The sequence below is a fragment of the Rhinolophus sinicus genome, chromosome 18 (assembly GCF_057876585.1).
Source record: "Rhinolophus sinicus isolate RSI-liver-muscle chromosome 18, RSI-T2T, whole genome shotgun sequence".
Classification (NCBI taxonomy): Eukaryota; Metazoa; Chordata; class Mammalia; order Chiroptera; family Rhinolophidae; genus Rhinolophus; species Rhinolophus sinicus.
The window spans coordinates 100,759,173-100,776,608 of NC_142518.1; the positions used below are offsets into that span (position 1 = coordinate 100,759,173).

Consider the following 17,436-nt stretch of genomic DNA (forward strand, 5'->3'; position numbering starts at 1 on the left):
AAAGATATTGACACAGTGAAGACAGGATTATTTCATATAAAATTTCCAAGACTTATGGAAGCTTCATTCAGCCTTCTTCCAAACAATATTTCCTTCCTGCTTTGGGCTCTCTAAAATTAAACAGTGTATTTGGCAGAACCATCTTTGCAATTGGGGTTACATGAAGTCAATGCATAAGGATAGAATAAGGCTGCAAAGTCAATATTTGAAATGATAAAGAGAACTGTGGCTATGTCGTAACGGAGCAAAGCATGGTCCCCGGCACGTAGTAGGCATTCATTAAAGATGTGATGATTTAATGAATGACAAATTACCACATGTAAGGTGATCTGTAGCCATTACAAAGCCAGATGTATCAGCTGGAACGTCTCAGCCACAGGTAAACCAAACCACAAGAGAGCATGCAGACTCATAGCATTTCATTCTTTCAAAGCATTTTTTCACTCACCAAAGGTTAACATTCCTTTCAGTGAGCTAGATAGGCATGGCTGAAGCAATGAAAATGAAACACTGATAAGAAATGTGATATTTCTGCTTCCTGAGACTGTATAACAAAGATACAAGTAAAGCAGAACATTTGATTAGATATCCATGTGCCCCAGGCAGATGCCGTCACAGGCGTGGAGAACACACCTACCATCGACCCTCAGCATCCTCATGGAGAAGCTGAATGACATCTCCATTTCTAATCAGGAGGTCTTCTGAGCCTCTCTTCCTGCAATCTGCTAGGGCTTTATATTTGCCTGGAGACTGTAAGGTGGTTTTGAGAAATTACATTATAAATTGAATAGCAAAACTACTTTGCACAAGTGCATGCTCTGAGACATAAAGAATTCACACGCTACTTCAATGGCAAATGTGGCAGCTGCAGCAGCTTTGCAAGAACAAACAAACATGAAGCAGTTTGTGATGGGGAAAAAAAGCAGAACGTGTTTATTTAACCTAAAGAACTCACTTGTATTTGCAAAAAGAGAATTACAGCATGAACTACACAGAAAGTAATAGAGCACAACTAATTTAAGTTACATGAATTATAAGCATAAATTCAGAAAAAAACATGAAAATAATTTTTCAATATTGTTATTTGTAAACTACTCTCATGAAAAATTTATCCCAGCACATACAAAAAGCAATAGCGCTGAACGAGTATTAACTAATGTCCACAAAAGGACTTCTGGGCTTTATCCTGTTTTGCACCAGCAAAACTAGTGGGTACAGAAGCTTTGAGTCCAATAAAAGCAGATTAAATCGTAATATTGTGCTTTACTTGGCCTTATTTTTTTGCAGCTGTCATTTTAACTGGATTCATTAATAAGCTAAACAATCCAGGGCACACTGATTACATCTGGTTACAAAGTAGATGGAGAAGGAATAAATTTCATGTCCCAAAGTATTCGGAGATGAGAATTTTTCCAGTATAATATCTTACACACTGAATACATGATTTCAAAAAGTAAGCGTACTATAATTTAAAAAATGTTTTGAATGAAAAAAAAAATTATGTGATTCTAACTTTTTGTACACTCATAAGAATTAACCTGAAAACAATATCCGCACATCACTTGGGCTGAACATCTTTTGAGCCAGTACTTTTATCAGATGGGCTGAAGAACAGGCAAGAAAGAGCTACTTTCCAGCTAACATAGCAGCTTCATTAAAATAGGAGAGCCATTTTCCACATGGGCCTCTGCTCGGGAAGCAGCACCCATTTTTCCTGACTTTTTGATTGATAACGTGAGGCTAAAAGAGCAGGTCATTGAAATCTATTTTGCTTTTTTTTTGGGGGGGGGAGCTTGGGGTGGAAGTCTCTCTTTTCTTTCTTTTTTCTCTTTTGTATGCACTGAATTGTTCTTTTGTACATTTTTCTTAGTAAGACACCTTGAGGAATTATTGGGAGGAGAGGAAAACTGATAGATTGTCCTACATTCCCCTCCCCTGTGATTAAAGGATTCATCAGCTTTGCATATTTGCTTTATTTTCTGACACCATGGTTGGGAAAATGCTTACTGAAGACTTGGTCAGCTCCTGACAATCCCCCTCACTGAACATCTACAGCAAACCTTTAAACCTAGACTGGCTTCCCCTGAGTTTTCACTCACATCTGAAAAACTACCATCCTCAGACAATAAGAATTACAAAAATGGAAGACCTTTGGGTGTTCCCGACATTCTTTCAAGGGTCTGCAAGGTCAAGCCTACATAAAGACATTACTTGCCTTTTCACTCTCATTCTCTCACAAGTATACAGTGGAATTTTCTAGAGGCTACCTGATGTGTGATAGCAGAACAGACTGAATGAAAAGCAGGTTAGAGACTTGAAAAAATATCTAAACTGCCACTCTTCTCACTAAGTATTTTGTCTTGAAAAATGTAAATTTTTAATAAAAATGTTATTCATATGAAATTATAATGGGTTTATTAATATTTTTAAATAATGAATAAATAATTTTATATTTCTCAGTTTTAATTTATAATATGGTAAATATCAATAGATGTAAACAAGAGCTCTTTGGGGTGCTTGATAATTTTTAAGACTGTAGAGGGTTCCTACATTAAAAAGTTTGAACCCTGCCAGTCTATACCATTAACTCTGGACAAATTTCTTACCAACTCTGAGCCTCAGTTTCCTTCTCTGTCAATTGCAGATAATAAAGCCTGCCCTTCCTCTTGCTAATATTATGAATATTAAATGTGAAATCATCTTGTAAACTATAAAGTTCTACACAAGTTTATGGTCATTGTATCATTAGTAGAAAGAACATTCTGGTACTTTCTTTTATTGTGTTTTTTTTTTTTATATAACAGAACACTTAATTACATCAGTTCTTGTCAACACACAAATCATTTAATGATGATTACATTGGCCATTTCCATTTGTTGGCAGGAGGCTCTTCCACTAAAGGCTCCCATGGTTTCCACTGTATCATTTTTCTTGTCAGACTTAGTTCATTTTTAGCCTAAAGAATCACCTCTTCTATTTGGCTACGCTGAAGTTGGTCTTCTAATTTTTTTACCATCTATTTCCGCTTTAACCATACCCAGCTTCTCATTTATAATCTGTTCTGTATACTTTCTATATGCTGTATTTTTAGGGATTTGCTCATGAACATCAAGGATCATTGTGCACAATATTCTTAGCCTCTCATGTGGACTTTCACATATACAGCCAATCCCACAAGGCCAGTGGTCTTCTTCAGCACACCCGCCACGACGGTGTTAAGTACCCGAGTACCATGCTGGTCCTTTCTTTTCTTTTTTTCTTTTTTCTTTTTTTAAACTTTTATTTATTTAAGTGTGTTTTTCCAGGACCCATCAGCTCCAAGTCAAGTAGTTGTTTCAATCTAGTTGTGGAGGGCACAGCTCACACTGATCCATGTGGGGATCGAACCAGCAGCCCTGGTGTTACGAGCATCACACTCTAACCAACTGAGCTAACCAGCTGCCCCATTCTGGTACTTTCTTTAAAAAAGCATTCGAGTCGATGCTCTGCAGCTGTGTGGTTATCCATGCCCTTATTCCCTTGCCCCACTATTAGAACTGCCAAATTGATTTTGTTCCTCTGAAGAACCCCCACGGAGCAGTCCACTACCCTCCAAGCTAGTGACTTCAGAAAATTGGAGATCTACCCTAAACGGCGCTAACTTCCCTCTAATAATCCATTAGTTTCCTAACAACATCATGAAACTATCTTTTATAAAATGCTTACTTTTACCCTAAAACAACCTCCTTTAGTTATATGGGGTGACCCCTTGGTCTAATATGCTGAGATCTGGTATCATCAGCACATTTTTTGAGAGTCCACTAAAATATATTCCCCAGATGTTATTAAAGGGTTTTTAATGTGTAATTTTCATTTCCTACATTTTCCAATCTGGAATCTAAACTGATTTTTAAAGTATATTTGACCTTCCTTTGTTCTCTGATTTTTATCTCACATGCCTCGATTGAAAACGCAGTGCTGAGGCTCAATTAAAGACAAAATTGGCCAATGTGTAGAGAATTGCAATGATTAACTCTTCATCTCATTGGCTTCAGTAGGAACTCCACATGTAGCTCAAACAAGTTCCACTTTCAGAGAGAAGTGTTTACTGAGTTCATAATAAGACTTGTTTCAAATCTTTTGGCCTCAGAATACACCTAAGGACTCCAACGATACTGACAAAAGATTACCTCAATGTACGTCACCTATTGTATCAGTAAAACTGCCTCAGGAGTTTCTACGCATTTATTTTAATATGTCATTACTAACCATTAGGGGTCTTTCCTCTTCTTCGTTGTCAACATAGGAAGAGTAGAAATAGTTGTTTGACCATTGCTCAGACCCTTCGGAGATTTCTGCAGTCCAAACTATAAGAAAAACATGGAGGATGGCAGTTACTTAATGGTGCTGGTCTGCCACAAGGAGACAAATAAAACTAATTGTAATACTCAAGGCTATAACCTTCAGTGGTCTGATAGTAGCTTCCTATAATAAAATCTCCAATTCGATTGCACCATTTTAGAATTGTTGGTAATTTCAGCAAGGGCCTGGTATGTCATATACTTCTTTTACTTTTTAGGATGGTTTGAAGTTGGGGTTGGTGGGAGAGTTATTAAAAATAATAGTAAGTTATATAACATTCTAGAGAATATTTACCCCTTCTGACAGAAAATCATCCCTTTCAAAAAGTTTTTCTATAGCACTTTTATTGGTCCATTCAAATAGCATTTGTTAACACTCTACATTAGGTTGGTGCAAAAGTAATTGCAATTTTTGCAATTATTATTTTTGAAGATTTTATTGGGGAAGTGGAACAGGACTTTATTGGGGTACAGTGTGTACTTCCAGGACTTTTCTCCAAGTCAAGTTTTTGTCCTTTCAGTCTTAGTTGTGGAGGGCGTAGCTCAGCTCCAGGTCCAGTTGCCGTTTTCTAGTTGCAGGGGGCGCAGCCCACCATCCCTTGTGGGAGTCGACCCGGCAACCCTATGGTTAAGAGGACACGCTCCAACCAACTGAGCCATCCGGGAGCTCAGCGGCAGCTCAGCTCAAGGTGCCGTGTTCAATCTTAGTTGCAGGGGGCAGAGCCCACCATCCCTTGCGGGATTCGAGGGGTTGAACTGGCAACCTTGTGGTTGAGAACCCCCTGGCCCATGTGGGAATCGAACCGGTAACCTTCGGAGTTAGGAGCACGGAGCTCCAACCGCCTGAGCCACCGGGCCGGCCCCTGCAATTATTTTTAACCTGGTAAACCACAATTACTTTTGCACCAACCTAATATTATTATTTTGACTTATCTCTGTTATTAGGCAGAGACCATGTATTATACATCGTATGTCTCATAAGAGCCTTGCATGTAAGAGGTGCTTAATTAAAATATACTGAACTGATATGAATTAAACAATCTAATGTAGGCAGAGAATTAAAATTAAGAGAATCTCAACTTGGCCACACTAAACAATAAACTATTCGTGTAACCTTGGAAAAGTCATGTCAACTTTCTCTGACTTTGTTTCCTCATCTGTCAAATGAAGGCACTAGTACTAGGCTCCCTCCTGACTCCTCTGGGGGCCACAGCACAGATGACCTGAGTGCCCTTTACATGGATAACTGAAAGTTGAGCAAGGTTATCATTACCTGTTTCTCCTCAAGTAGGAGAAAACTTCCAGAGGAAGGACCATCATACTTAAGTACTGGCATCTGGCACTCTGTTGGGTATTTCTCCAGGGAAGGCTATGCTGTTGATCCCAGAGTTGTTTAGGTGACCCTGCTGGATGCTTCTGCAGCACCTTGGACATCCCTGTCATAACACTTATACCACATTTCAATTTAATTGCCTACTGAATTATCTTTCTATCCTCCTAGCTTCATGGGAATAGCAGCTGAGTGCGTCTTAATTAGGCTGTATACTCAGAGCTTTGCACAATTCCTGGCACACAGGTTGTGTTCTGTTTGTTGAATTAAAGAAATTGTTTGAAATCAGAATAAATGGTACAATTTGCATTAAAAACGATTCCAGCTATAAATGACTCTTCTCTAGTCATCAAACCTATGGCGAGTGAAGCGTGCATTCCTTGAAGTCAAGTTATGTGTTTTATTCATCTCTGTATCCTGCATAGCATGGCTTTCCGAACTTGAAAATGCATCAGGGAAAACTCAATTTACTAAATCACAGATGGCTGGGTCTCAATCCCAGAGTTTCTGATTCAGAAGGTCCAGGGCAGAGCCAGAGAACTGGCCTCCCCTAACAAGTTCCCAGGTGATGCTGACGCTACTGGTCCAGGGACCGCACTTTCACAACCACTGCTCTGTAGTGCCCACCAGTGTCTTGCATATGCCAGGCATACAGGCGCTATAAAAATGGGCTAATTTTGTTGTCTTTATACAAAAATGACAGATAGGTATATTTTCCAAACGAAAAATGGGAGAAAAGAATGTGCACAGCCATGAAACTTACCTTCAGATGACCTTGACACATACCTGTATTTGCTTCTGCCTGAACTGATGCGATTGCCTCATGGACCTGCACCACAGCACTGGCGTGCTCTGATCCAGTTTCCTCAGCGCCTATAAAAGCTCCCTTTTGCCTCCTGAAATAATATATATGTAAAAATAAGTAAGCTTTTGTACAGTCCAAGAGGAACAAGAAATTAAAAATGGCATTTCTTCCACTGATACCATGTGTTAAGAACACACTGAGAATCCATTCAAGCAGAGCTGAATTCCCCCTTATTTAAGTCTGTGTGATAATAGTTCTTAATATACAGAAGCTTAAATACTAGGATCCAAGTCAGCAGGGTCTCTCTTTAATGTGCAGGGAAGAAAATGACTCCCTCTTGACCCAAGGCAGGTGTATTCTTTAAAATCACTAAAGCATTGCAGATTTGAAATTTGCTAAGAGGTAGATCTTAAGTGTTCTCACCATACACAAAAGGATAACTATGTTTGGCGATGGATATGTTAATTAGCCTGACTGTGGTGAATATTTCACAATGTGTGTGTGTATTAAATTACCAAGTTGGACTCTTTAAATGTATACAATTTTAATTGTCAACTATAACTTAATAATGTTGGAAAAATAGAAACAACAAAAAAATTCCTGCTGCTCTATGAACTTTAATGAATCAAATGAGGTGTATATAAATGATGATGAAACCTTAATCTGATTAATACTGTTGAGTTGTATCAGCTACTATGAAGTCCATTACAGCATGAAATCTAAAGACTTAATAAATGACAAAAGATTATGAGTATTGTGAACCTTGGAAAATAAAGACTTCTACTGTGACTTTTAAATGGTTCTCCTAAAGCCCCAGATGAACTAACATACTTTGCACCTGATTTTACCATGTTTCCCCGAAAATAAGACCTAGCTGGACAATCAGCTCTAATGCGTCTTTTGGAGCAAAAATTAATATAAGACCCGGTATTATATTATATTATATTGTACCCAGTCTTATGTTATATTATGTAAGACCGGGTCTTATATTATATTAGACCCGGTCTTACATTAATTTTTGCTTCAAAAGACGCATTAAAGCTGATTGTCCGATTAGGTCTTATTTTCAGAGAACCACGGTAGCTACTTCTGAAAGGTGATGGGCAGCAAAGAGAAAAAGAGTATTTTTAGTAAGTCATTCAATGATCCCTACATCATGTAGATGGGGCATGGTGAATTTGTGTGCCAAGGCTTTGGGATCAGTGTGGGCATTCTTTCTGCATATCTGCAAATGTTCTGTGGCAACTCCACCTTCTGATCCTAAAGGTAAAATACAAGGACCACATGTCTAAACCAGCACTATCGTCAGGGCTACCCTTTCGGATCGCTTCCTTCATCAAACACCTTGTGTTCGTTTCCAGGCACAGTTCCCTTCCCTGGATCCACACTTCCTATCTACGTAGAAAGAGAGACCAAGTCACCAGCAAGTGGTCTTCATCAAGGGACCACAGATCAGTGGGCCAGGAGAGGGTGCCAGTCCTTTATCATTCTTACAACTTTCTTTCTCCAATCAGACGAAGGTGACCAAAAATATGTTGAAGAGAAAGCCAGGAGTACAGCCACTTTTACGGTTAGCTTACAGGCCAACTCCCCCCAGGGTATACTGAGAACAAAGCATTTGTAATTGTGTGTAGCACAAACAAACTATCGTATTACTTTTAACACATGGGGAACAATGATATTAACCATTAAGTACTATCAGTTCAAGTACAAGGATGCAACAGAGAAAATGATGTGGTTATGGACTTTGATGAGTTATTGCTAACAGGGCAGGTAGTTTTTGTCTGAGATGCTTTAATTACACTGTTTCGCGTTTCACAGGGAAAACAGAAGATTGCAGGAGTGATAGCTCTTAAACAATAATTACTTACACATCATTCCGCTGAGAAGAAAGATGATCCTGTTCAGTTAACTGATTAAACTGCTCTTGCTGTTTAACTGTGGAGTAAAAGAAAGCTTAGATAAGCATCATTCAGAAGCCATACTTCTTCCTTCCTTGAAGACCAATGACGCGTACGCATGTGCGTACACACACACACACACACACACACACACACACACGCCCCATTCCCACTCGAGTTAACCTTCACAGACCGGAAATAACCAGAGGGAAAGCCAGTCTGAACTTGGAACATGGAAAAGGACTGAATAATGTACTATTTTATTCAAGAAAGTCAAGTTGATTACTAAAACCACCCCCATTGCAACATGACCAAGCACTGATGACTTGTCCTAAGCAGTTGACTCATTCAGTGTGCTATATTACTTCACAATGGCTTCTCAAACACTAGAGTTCATTTTCTAGTGTAAAGTTCATTTGCCAAAATTGTTTAAACAACTCCGTGAATCCTGATCTCCTACTAATTAGTTTAACAAACCCTTTCATTATAAATAGTATAAAGTAAATGTCAGCCCCATTCCCTGTTAAAGTTATCACAAAATCTGACTCAATGAGCTATTACTGGATTTCTTGTTCTGAAGAATGCATGCTTAAATTTACTTGTCATAAGTTCTTGTTGCTTCAACAAAATACTTCTTATTTCTTTTAACCATATCATCTTCACATCTACAGTCGGAGCCTAAAGATTTTAAAAGGGGGGAGAAGGAGACATGTTTCCTTTTAAAAAGGACGCTTTATAATAAAACCAATATAATTCAGTATATCAAACATGAACTTGAATATGAATCCTAAACCACCATATTCAAACTCTAACATTTTGATTTTTAAAATTTCTAAGAAGCAAATAAGTAGCCATCAAATTATATGAAATAATAGTAAAAACCATTTTTGAAATTGCCCTTAAATAATGGTCACAGAAAATGTGAAATATACTCACTTATCTTTTTCTTTGTAGGAGGGTTCTTTTAAAAATAGAGGGCGCCAAAAAAATTTATACACATTTTCAGAAAGGAAAAAACTATTAAAATTGTAATACTCAATATATACTGACAATAAAAGGCAAATACAAGTCATGTGTATATGCTTTTTTGGCACCTCAGGTATAAATATTTTATGTTTAATTCTGAAAACATAATCTATTGCAGAGCAATCTTTTATTTTTTATTCAGGAATATTGGGGAACAGTGTGTTTCTCCAGGGCCCATCAGATCCAAGTCATTGTCCTTCGATCTAGTTCTGGAGGGTACAGCTCAGCTCCAAGTCCAGTTGCCAGTTTCAATCTTTAGTTGCGGGGGGGGGGGGGGCGCAGCCCAACACCCCATGGGGGAATTGAACCGGCAACCTTGTCGTTGAGAGCTCGTGCTCTAACCAACTGAGCCATCCGGCCGCCCTATTGCAGAGTAATCTTGATAACTGATGCTAGCATGCAACGTTCTTTAAATATCCTCCCATTATTTACCAAATAAGTTTGTTAAACAGATAGCAAGACATCTTATATCTCAATCAAAGAAAACATATTTTTGGGTACCCTCAACAGAAAAACTGCACATTTACCTGTCACAAGTCATGACACAAAGAATTATGGAAATGACAACATCCCCTTGCAATATTCTCATTTGCCTCCCCTACCCTTAACAGGTTAGACCTTACAGCACATCTGGCCAGGGCTTTAACCATGATCAAATCTGAATCATCACATCACCATGTCTCGTAATCTGGTAATCTCTGAATGCTGAGCCCAAGAGGAACTCAGAACTGTTATAAATCTGGAACTGCAGAAACTTCATGGGGAAAGAGAAGCACCTGCCAAGCTCTTGGCTATCAGTTATTGTTGATAAATCTCCTAGTGTAGTTACGAAAACTTAAAGCCCTACACAGCACCATAGGCATGTCTCAAGTTAAAGAAAACACATGCTTCTGAAAAAATGTTTAACTACATCACAAAAAATAAAAACAAAATATTTAAGTGACCTACATGAAAGGAATGAGAACTTTTGTAGTGTACCCAAAACCATTTTTGTTTGTGAATTCAAACTTTTGTATCTTAATGCAGGTTATGCTTTCTACAATAATTTTTATATGACCAACCTGGACAATATAAACTTCTTCCTTCCCAGCATAACAGATTTCAAACTTGCGGTTATCTCCTTTTACATATTCAGTGATTCCAACTTCATCCATCTACAAAATATAAGTCAAAATTTTCATGAGCATTTTATTTTGAACATGAAATTACATTAAATCTACCCCATCATACCTGAAATGAAATAGAATTTCTCACTTGGGCAAAATACACATATCATATTCAAAAAATATGAAGTGATATTTCTATCACAGAACTATTTACATATTATCATTGAACTATGCAATTATAGGAGAGATTACATGATCCATTCCAGTGATTGAAACAAAGGTTATAAATCTGAACATCTGGGCTCAGGTGGTTGGAGCGCCATGCTCCTAACGCCGCCAAGGTCACTGGTTCGATTCCCACATGAGCCAGTGAGCTGCGCCTTCTACAGCTAAGATTGTGAACAACAGCTCTCCCTGGAGCTGGGCTGCTGTGAGCAGCCGGAGGTTGGCGTGTGCTGCCGCTGGCTGCCGTGTGCCGCCATGAGTGGCCAGCAGCCAGAGTGAGCGGCCAGCAGCCGGCGAGAGCTGGGGTGAGCTGGCAACCGAGTGCCTCAGCCCGTGGGGGTGGGGGGGGAGCGCAAAGCTCACAATACCAGCATGGGCCAGGGAGCTGTGTCCTACAAAACTAGACTGAGAAACAACGGCTTGAACTGCAGTGGGGGACAGGAGGAGGCGGAAGAAAGGGGAAGAAAAAGAATCTGAACATCTAAGTGGTCCATCTAAGATTAAATTCTGTTTTAAATTAACTGTATACTCTTAAAACAAATTATTATGTCAAACAAAGAAGTAGAAGTAATCAGATCAAATAGATGGTGATGGAAAGAGAACTGACTCTGGGTGGTGAACACACAATGTGATATATAGGTGATGCATTACAGAGTTTTACACCTGCAATCTATGTAACTTTACTAACCATTGTCACCCCAATAAATTTAATTTTAAAAAAAGAAGTAAAAGTAATCAAACATCAGTGTAAAAGGTCACCCAAAACTAATTTAAGTATTTATTTTGAATAATTATTTCCCAAGTACGTTAATCTTACAAATTATTACTTATCTCTATAGAAGCCCTACAACTTATAAACAGCCAATTTATGGGGCAGGGGAAACCGGCCAGGCATGCAAGGACCCCCTCTATTTCCATTAATCTCTCGGCCTCTCAAGAAAACAAATAATCAGTCATGGGAGACCGCTGTCTTCTTGTAGCCAGTGAAACTTTTATACACAATGTCCCTTCCTTGTCACAATTTTTCTTCTCCTCCCTATGATTATACAAAGCACAACCTCTTCTTCCGTTTTCTTTCATCTTGTGCTGCTAATAGTGGGGTTCATTCCATTTTGAGAAATTTCACTCCCTTGTACACGCATTTCTCTTTTAGTCCCCTTCTACCTTCTCTTTTCTTCCAATTCCTGCCTAGTTTATTATCTAAAGGAATAACTCACTCTGTGTTCCATTCACGAGCTCCCCAAAGTGACCCTAATTAGAGCTGAAGAGCTTAAAAGTAGTGGTAGTGAAGTCCCCCTATCAAGGAAAAGAAAAGGGATTATGCTTAGAAATGAAATGACATGTAAATGAAAGAGCCTGTGACATCTACCCTGAATGTGGTCATAAGTTACTTTCAGAACGTCCAAAAATATATTTTTTTAAAGAATTGTTATTTATTGTGTTTTATTTTATTTTATTTTATTTTAAGGAAGGCGCAGCTCACAGTGACCCATGCAGGGATTGAACCGGCAACCTTGATGCTACCAGCACTGTGCTCTAACCAACTGAGCTAACCAGCCAACCCCCAAAATATCTTTATATTCCTACTCAACCACTCTAACTAACCTACTTTTGCTCAAACATCAGGATTTAAGATAAATAACCTCATACTCAATCTTTAAACTGATTTTGTTTCAGTGCATGATAAGATGGAAAACACAAGGTCTGTGGAGTCCAAGAGGCTGGGGTTGGAATTCCATCTCTACCACTTACTAGCTATGTCTCTTAATGCAAGTTGCTTAATCTTTCTGAACTTCAGTTTCCTCAACTATAAAATGGGAAGAATACCTACTTTATAAAGTTGATATAGGATTAAACAATAGGCATTAAGTGCTTGTGAGCTTTTTAAAATACGCGTTTGCGGGCTGGCCCGGTGTCTCAGGCGGTTAGAGCTCCATGCTCCTAACTCCGAAGGCTGCCGGTTCGATTCCCACATGGGTCAGTGGGCTCTCAACCACAAGGTTGCCAGTTCAATTCCTCGAGTCCCGCAAGGGATGGTGGGCTGTGCCCCCTGCAACTAGCAACGGCAACTGGACCTGGAGCTGAGCTGCACCCACCACAACTAAGACTGAAAGGACAACAACTTGAACCTGAACGGCACCCTCCACAACTAAGATTGAAAGGACAACAACTTGACTTGGAAGAAAGTCCTGGAAGTAGACACTGTTCCCCAATAAAGTCCTGTTCCCCTCCCCCAATAAAATCTTTAAAAAAAAAAGACAGACAAACCAAATGAAATGGTAAATCTTATTAAAAAAATAAATTTGTACATTCTCCCTTTAAAAAAAAATACAAGTTTGCTTTCTAAACTTTCCCTCATTTGAGTTGCAACAGTTTTCGTTATTTTTCATTGCACACATTTAGCATATCATTATAGATTAAATGAGCTTTTTCAAGTTACTCTGGAAATCTAACCATTATATCTATCAGAGAATATTGTTCTCAGTTCCAAACAATTCATTACAAGTGATCCACTGGTATATAACCATTTATAATTTGTGGATTATATATATATTTTCTCAAACAACAAAATATGAAGGTTTTATTGAAAGGTTTCTACTTTACTTATTAAATGTTCACAGTATCATGAACTTTACTCAGTTTTAGAACCTAGAGGCAGAGTAAAAGGTACAACTATATGAGTAGTTATATAATATACTACACAATAAATAATATATAGAGTAAAATGAGGCTGATTCTACAGTTACACCCTAGCTGTGGTCTCTGCCTTACCCTTCATATTTTCATTGATGATTCCTGGTAGCTATGAATACATCTTCTTTATTATAAAACATTTTATCTCACTGTGTCAAGTGCTCAGGGCCCCAACTTCTAACCTAATTTTCTGTCATGAGGGAAGTGTGAAGATATTAACTATCTTGATAAATGTTACCCAGTAGGTCCAGAACTCTGGGGTTATAACCAATAACTACCAATCTTAAGACTTTTATGTTTCTGGGACAGTTTAGTTATTTCTTGGGTTAGTATTATTACGAAATTGATGATGAATCACATTACAAAAATATGTAGCTAGGCTTAAGTGCTGAAGCATTAGAAGCAAGATACTGGGTATAAATCAGTAACATGGCTGTACCTTGAGAACAGTTTCTGAGATTAAAAAAATAAAGAAAATGAGAATTGTAACAGAATACAATTTATATAAATTAAAACTACATGTGCACAGAACATCAGTATACATTTAACAAGAACACACAAACTAAACAATATACATCAAATGAATTAGAATGGTTGCTACAGAGGCAGAGAGGAGGTAAGTGCAGAGAATAGGAATAGAAAGGAATGAATGAAAGAATGAAGAACAAGGCCTCCCAGCGTGGGGCAGTGATTGACAGCATGGATTCTGGAGCCATTTGCCTGGGTCTGAAGCTGGGCTACACCACTTACTAGCTATGTGCTCTTGGGCAAATTAGTCAGGGTCTGGAACGTATGATTTCCCATCCTCAAAATGGGAAGCTCAGTTGGTTAGATCGTGGTGCTAATAACACCAAGGTTGCTGATTCCCGCATGGGCCACTGTGAGCTGCTCCCTCCTTTAAAAAAAAAAAAAGTTCCTAGCCCATAGTAAGCACTATGTGTATGCTTGTTACATTGAAAAAATAGATGGTGATAATAAATGCATGGGCTGAAGACTCTAAACAACTCAAATCTCTCCATCTGACTAACCTTAGGGACCACCCTTTGCAGCATAGAAGTGGCCGACTTAAAATACAGCACATGATCATTAGAAAATACAATGGCAGTTTGAAATGATGAAGTCAAGGCAACAGTCTATTGACAGTGACAGAGAAGCTGCTCAGCCATAGAAAGCATCTGCACTGATCCTCTCTACCGAGGGGAGGAATTTGAAACCAGTAACCCGAATTGTTACCTAACACACTGACTAGTAATGCTAGCAATTATGTAATTCTGGAATCTCGAATCTCATCATAGGTAAGGAAGAGAATGTAAGCATAGTGAGGCTTAAGAAATAGCCTATCTTGAATCTTTTTCTATCAGTGGCCTCATCAATTTCCTAGTAATCCTGGTCTAATTCCTTGCATGTATCGCTGACTAATCTTTTTTATAAAAATTACTAGGAATTACTGGGGAAGAAAAGAAAAATAAGACTGATATTTTCCCCTCCAGATACCAGATATTATTTATTTCCTGTATCTAGTAAACCAACAAGCCTGTCTGTCTACCTTCCATCAAAATGTTTCTTGCAGCTATCCCATCTTGTTTCCATGGTGACCATTGTAGTTTGAATTCTCATGACTTTATTACCTCATTCCAGTCCCTCTTTACTCTAATGTACCCTAGAAATATTGTGTTGGTGTGTCCATCACTGTGACAAATTAAACGTAAAATGCAAAATCAATACAAACCAGAAACACTACATTAAGTATTAACTAGGTCACCCCACAAATAAAAAGTGAACCAAATGGATTTGGGTCAAACACGCCTATGAAGGTAAAGTACCTTCCCAAGGAAAGCAGTATACAGACAGCAGGAGATCTGAATGCTGTCTGAGACCAGTTACAAATTCTTGATTGTCAACCAATGTTTATTAGAGACATAAAAGACCCTTGGAGATTTGGGAGCCTTGGAGGTGGGTTGCTAACATCAAAGGAGCAACTGGGCATTTGTTATGAAAACAGTGAGGGTTATAAAGAAGTGGTGACACTTCTGTGGGTTCAGAAGGGAAGCAGGGGAAGTGGACAGTAGGAAGAAGTCCTAACCCTGGTGAGGAACCTCATCAGGAACAGCGCGGCCTGTTTATCGAGAAGCCTCCAGACACAAACACCTCAAGCCTATCTCAGGACACCACCTGTCCTTGATGACTGCTGCTGAAAATTGCATCAGTTCTCAAACACAGTAATAATGACAACGATAAAAGAACAGGCCCGTGAAAAATGACTAAAATGCTCGAGGTTGGGGAATCGAGGCTTCTCATTTTTTCTATTTCCCAAATTTTTCTCTAACAAATGCTATCTTGCTTTCACAATTTAAAACTTGAAAGATAAAATGAATTAGCTGTAAAAAAAAAAAAAGATCAAATTCACCATTTAGACTTGTGTGAACTGGAAGATCCTCTTGTCAAATGTAAAAACCAGCTGGGAGTTTCACTGGACTTCCTCAAACAATACTGGTCTCATTTTAATACCAAAATAATACTAGAACAGAATGGTAGTTTAGGTTATAGGAGGAAATAAAGAAATTTCAAAGGATAGGGCAGGACGAGTATGGACAGGATTCACATGTAGATGGCTTTGAACACCCAGGAAGGGAGATACTGGGGAATGGAGGAGAGATAGAAAAACGGAAGGTGGGGATGTGCTGAGCACGTATCCATTTTTAAACTGTACCTAGGAAAAGGAAGAAACTCTTTCCATCTTGTGTCTCCTGTACGATAAAGGCTCCTTGCTACCCAGACCAAGACCTCCTCCCAGGACCACTGGTAGAGTGCTCGGGGGAGCCTGGGCCACTTATTATTTCTTTGTCCTTATTTATTTATTTATTCATTCATTCATTCATTCATTCATTCATTCATTCATTCTTCCCCACCCTCCTCCCCAACTCCGAGTCAAGCCTTTGTTCTCAGTCTAGTTGTGGAGGACGCAGCTCACTGGCCCATGTGGGAATCGAACAGGGACCTTGGTGTTATGAGCACTGTGCTCTAACCAGCTGAGCCAGTAGGCTGCCCACAAGCCACTCTCGGCAACTCGTGCTGGTTGCTGGCCACACACGGCAGCTCACAGCAGCTCAGCTCCAGGTCAAGCTGTTGTTCACAATCTTAGCTGTAGAGGGCGCAGCTCACTGGCCCATGTGAAATCGAACCGGGACCTTGCTCTTATGAGCACAGCGCTCCAACCACTTAGTATCTGGCTGCCCTTTAGTATTTCAAACTTTGCTCTGCAGGACACTAGGGAGCCCCACTGGGGACTGCCTAAGAATGGAGTGAGAGAGGAAAGGATGGAAACAAAGCTCTGCCCTCACTCACTCATTTCTGGCAGAGAAATTCTGCTTTAACTGACTTCTACATAAGACTTCTACTCAACATTTCGTAGGGGGAATGGGCGAAACAGGTGAAGGGGGTCAAAGGGTACAACCTTCCAGCTGTAAAACAAATAAGTGCCGGGGAGGTAGCATACAGCACGGTGACTGTAATTAGTAACACTGTACTGTATATTTGAAAGTTGCTAAGAGAGTAGATCTTAAAAGTTCTCATCACATGAAAAATATGTTTAACTATGTGTGGTAATGGATGTTAACTAGACTTAGTTGAGTGTAATCACTGTACAATACATACAAACATCAAATCATTATGTTGTACACCTGAAACTAATATAAAGTTATACGTAAATTATACCTCAGTTAAAACAAGATTTCATTTAAACAAAGTGATGTGCCAATTCAAATAGTCTTACTTTTAAACAGTGCTTAAAACTGTAGGACGGGTATCTATCACAGCCTTCTCCATTTTCAACACGCCTTTTACAAAAAACAATCGCTTTTTCATACAAGAAAAGATGCCGCTGCATTGGTTTGAATCTTGCAAAATCCTTCATTTTTGTAGCACCTTTTTTGTGTCCAATCCAAACACTGAATGCACCCTGCGTTACCATCTTGCCCAGCTCATTTAAGTTTCCCTATGATGGAAAATT

At 39.0% G+C, this 17,436-nt stretch overlaps 1 protein-coding gene and 1 pseudogene across 9 annotated transcripts in view; both read right to left on the bottom strand.

The window, feature by feature from the left end:
• MCF2 (MCF.2 cell line derived transforming sequence) overlaps positions 1–17,436 on the bottom strand; it is a 79,114-nt gene that overhangs the window by 4,990 nt on the left and 56,688 nt on the right. For 4 of the 9 annotated variants that reach the window (XM_088794722.1, XM_074323604.2, XM_019750486.3 and 1 more), the window contains 7 exons: positions 17,200–17,421; positions 10,464–10,556; positions 8,976–9,054; positions 8,347–8,413; positions 6,457–6,566; positions 4,249–4,346; positions 638–750 (listed from right to left, as the gene is read on the bottom strand). In XM_088794722.1, coding sequence (XP_088650848.1) covers positions 638–750; positions 4,249–4,346; positions 6,457–6,566; positions 8,347–8,413; positions 8,976–9,054; positions 10,464–10,556; positions 17,200–17,421 — 782 coding nt within the window. Of the gene's footprint in view, positions 1–448; positions 489–637; positions 751–4,248; positions 4,347–6,456; positions 6,567–8,346; positions 8,414–8,975; positions 9,055–10,463; positions 10,557–17,199; positions 17,422–17,436 lie in introns of all 9 variants that reach the window. The other 5 variants (XR_012493308.2, XM_074323605.2, XR_012493309.2 and 2 more) reach the window with 3 other exon arrangements.
• LOC109457504 (NADH dehydrogenase [ubiquinone] 1 alpha subcomplex subunit 5 pseudogene) lies at positions 757–4,097 on the bottom strand (annotated as a pseudogene).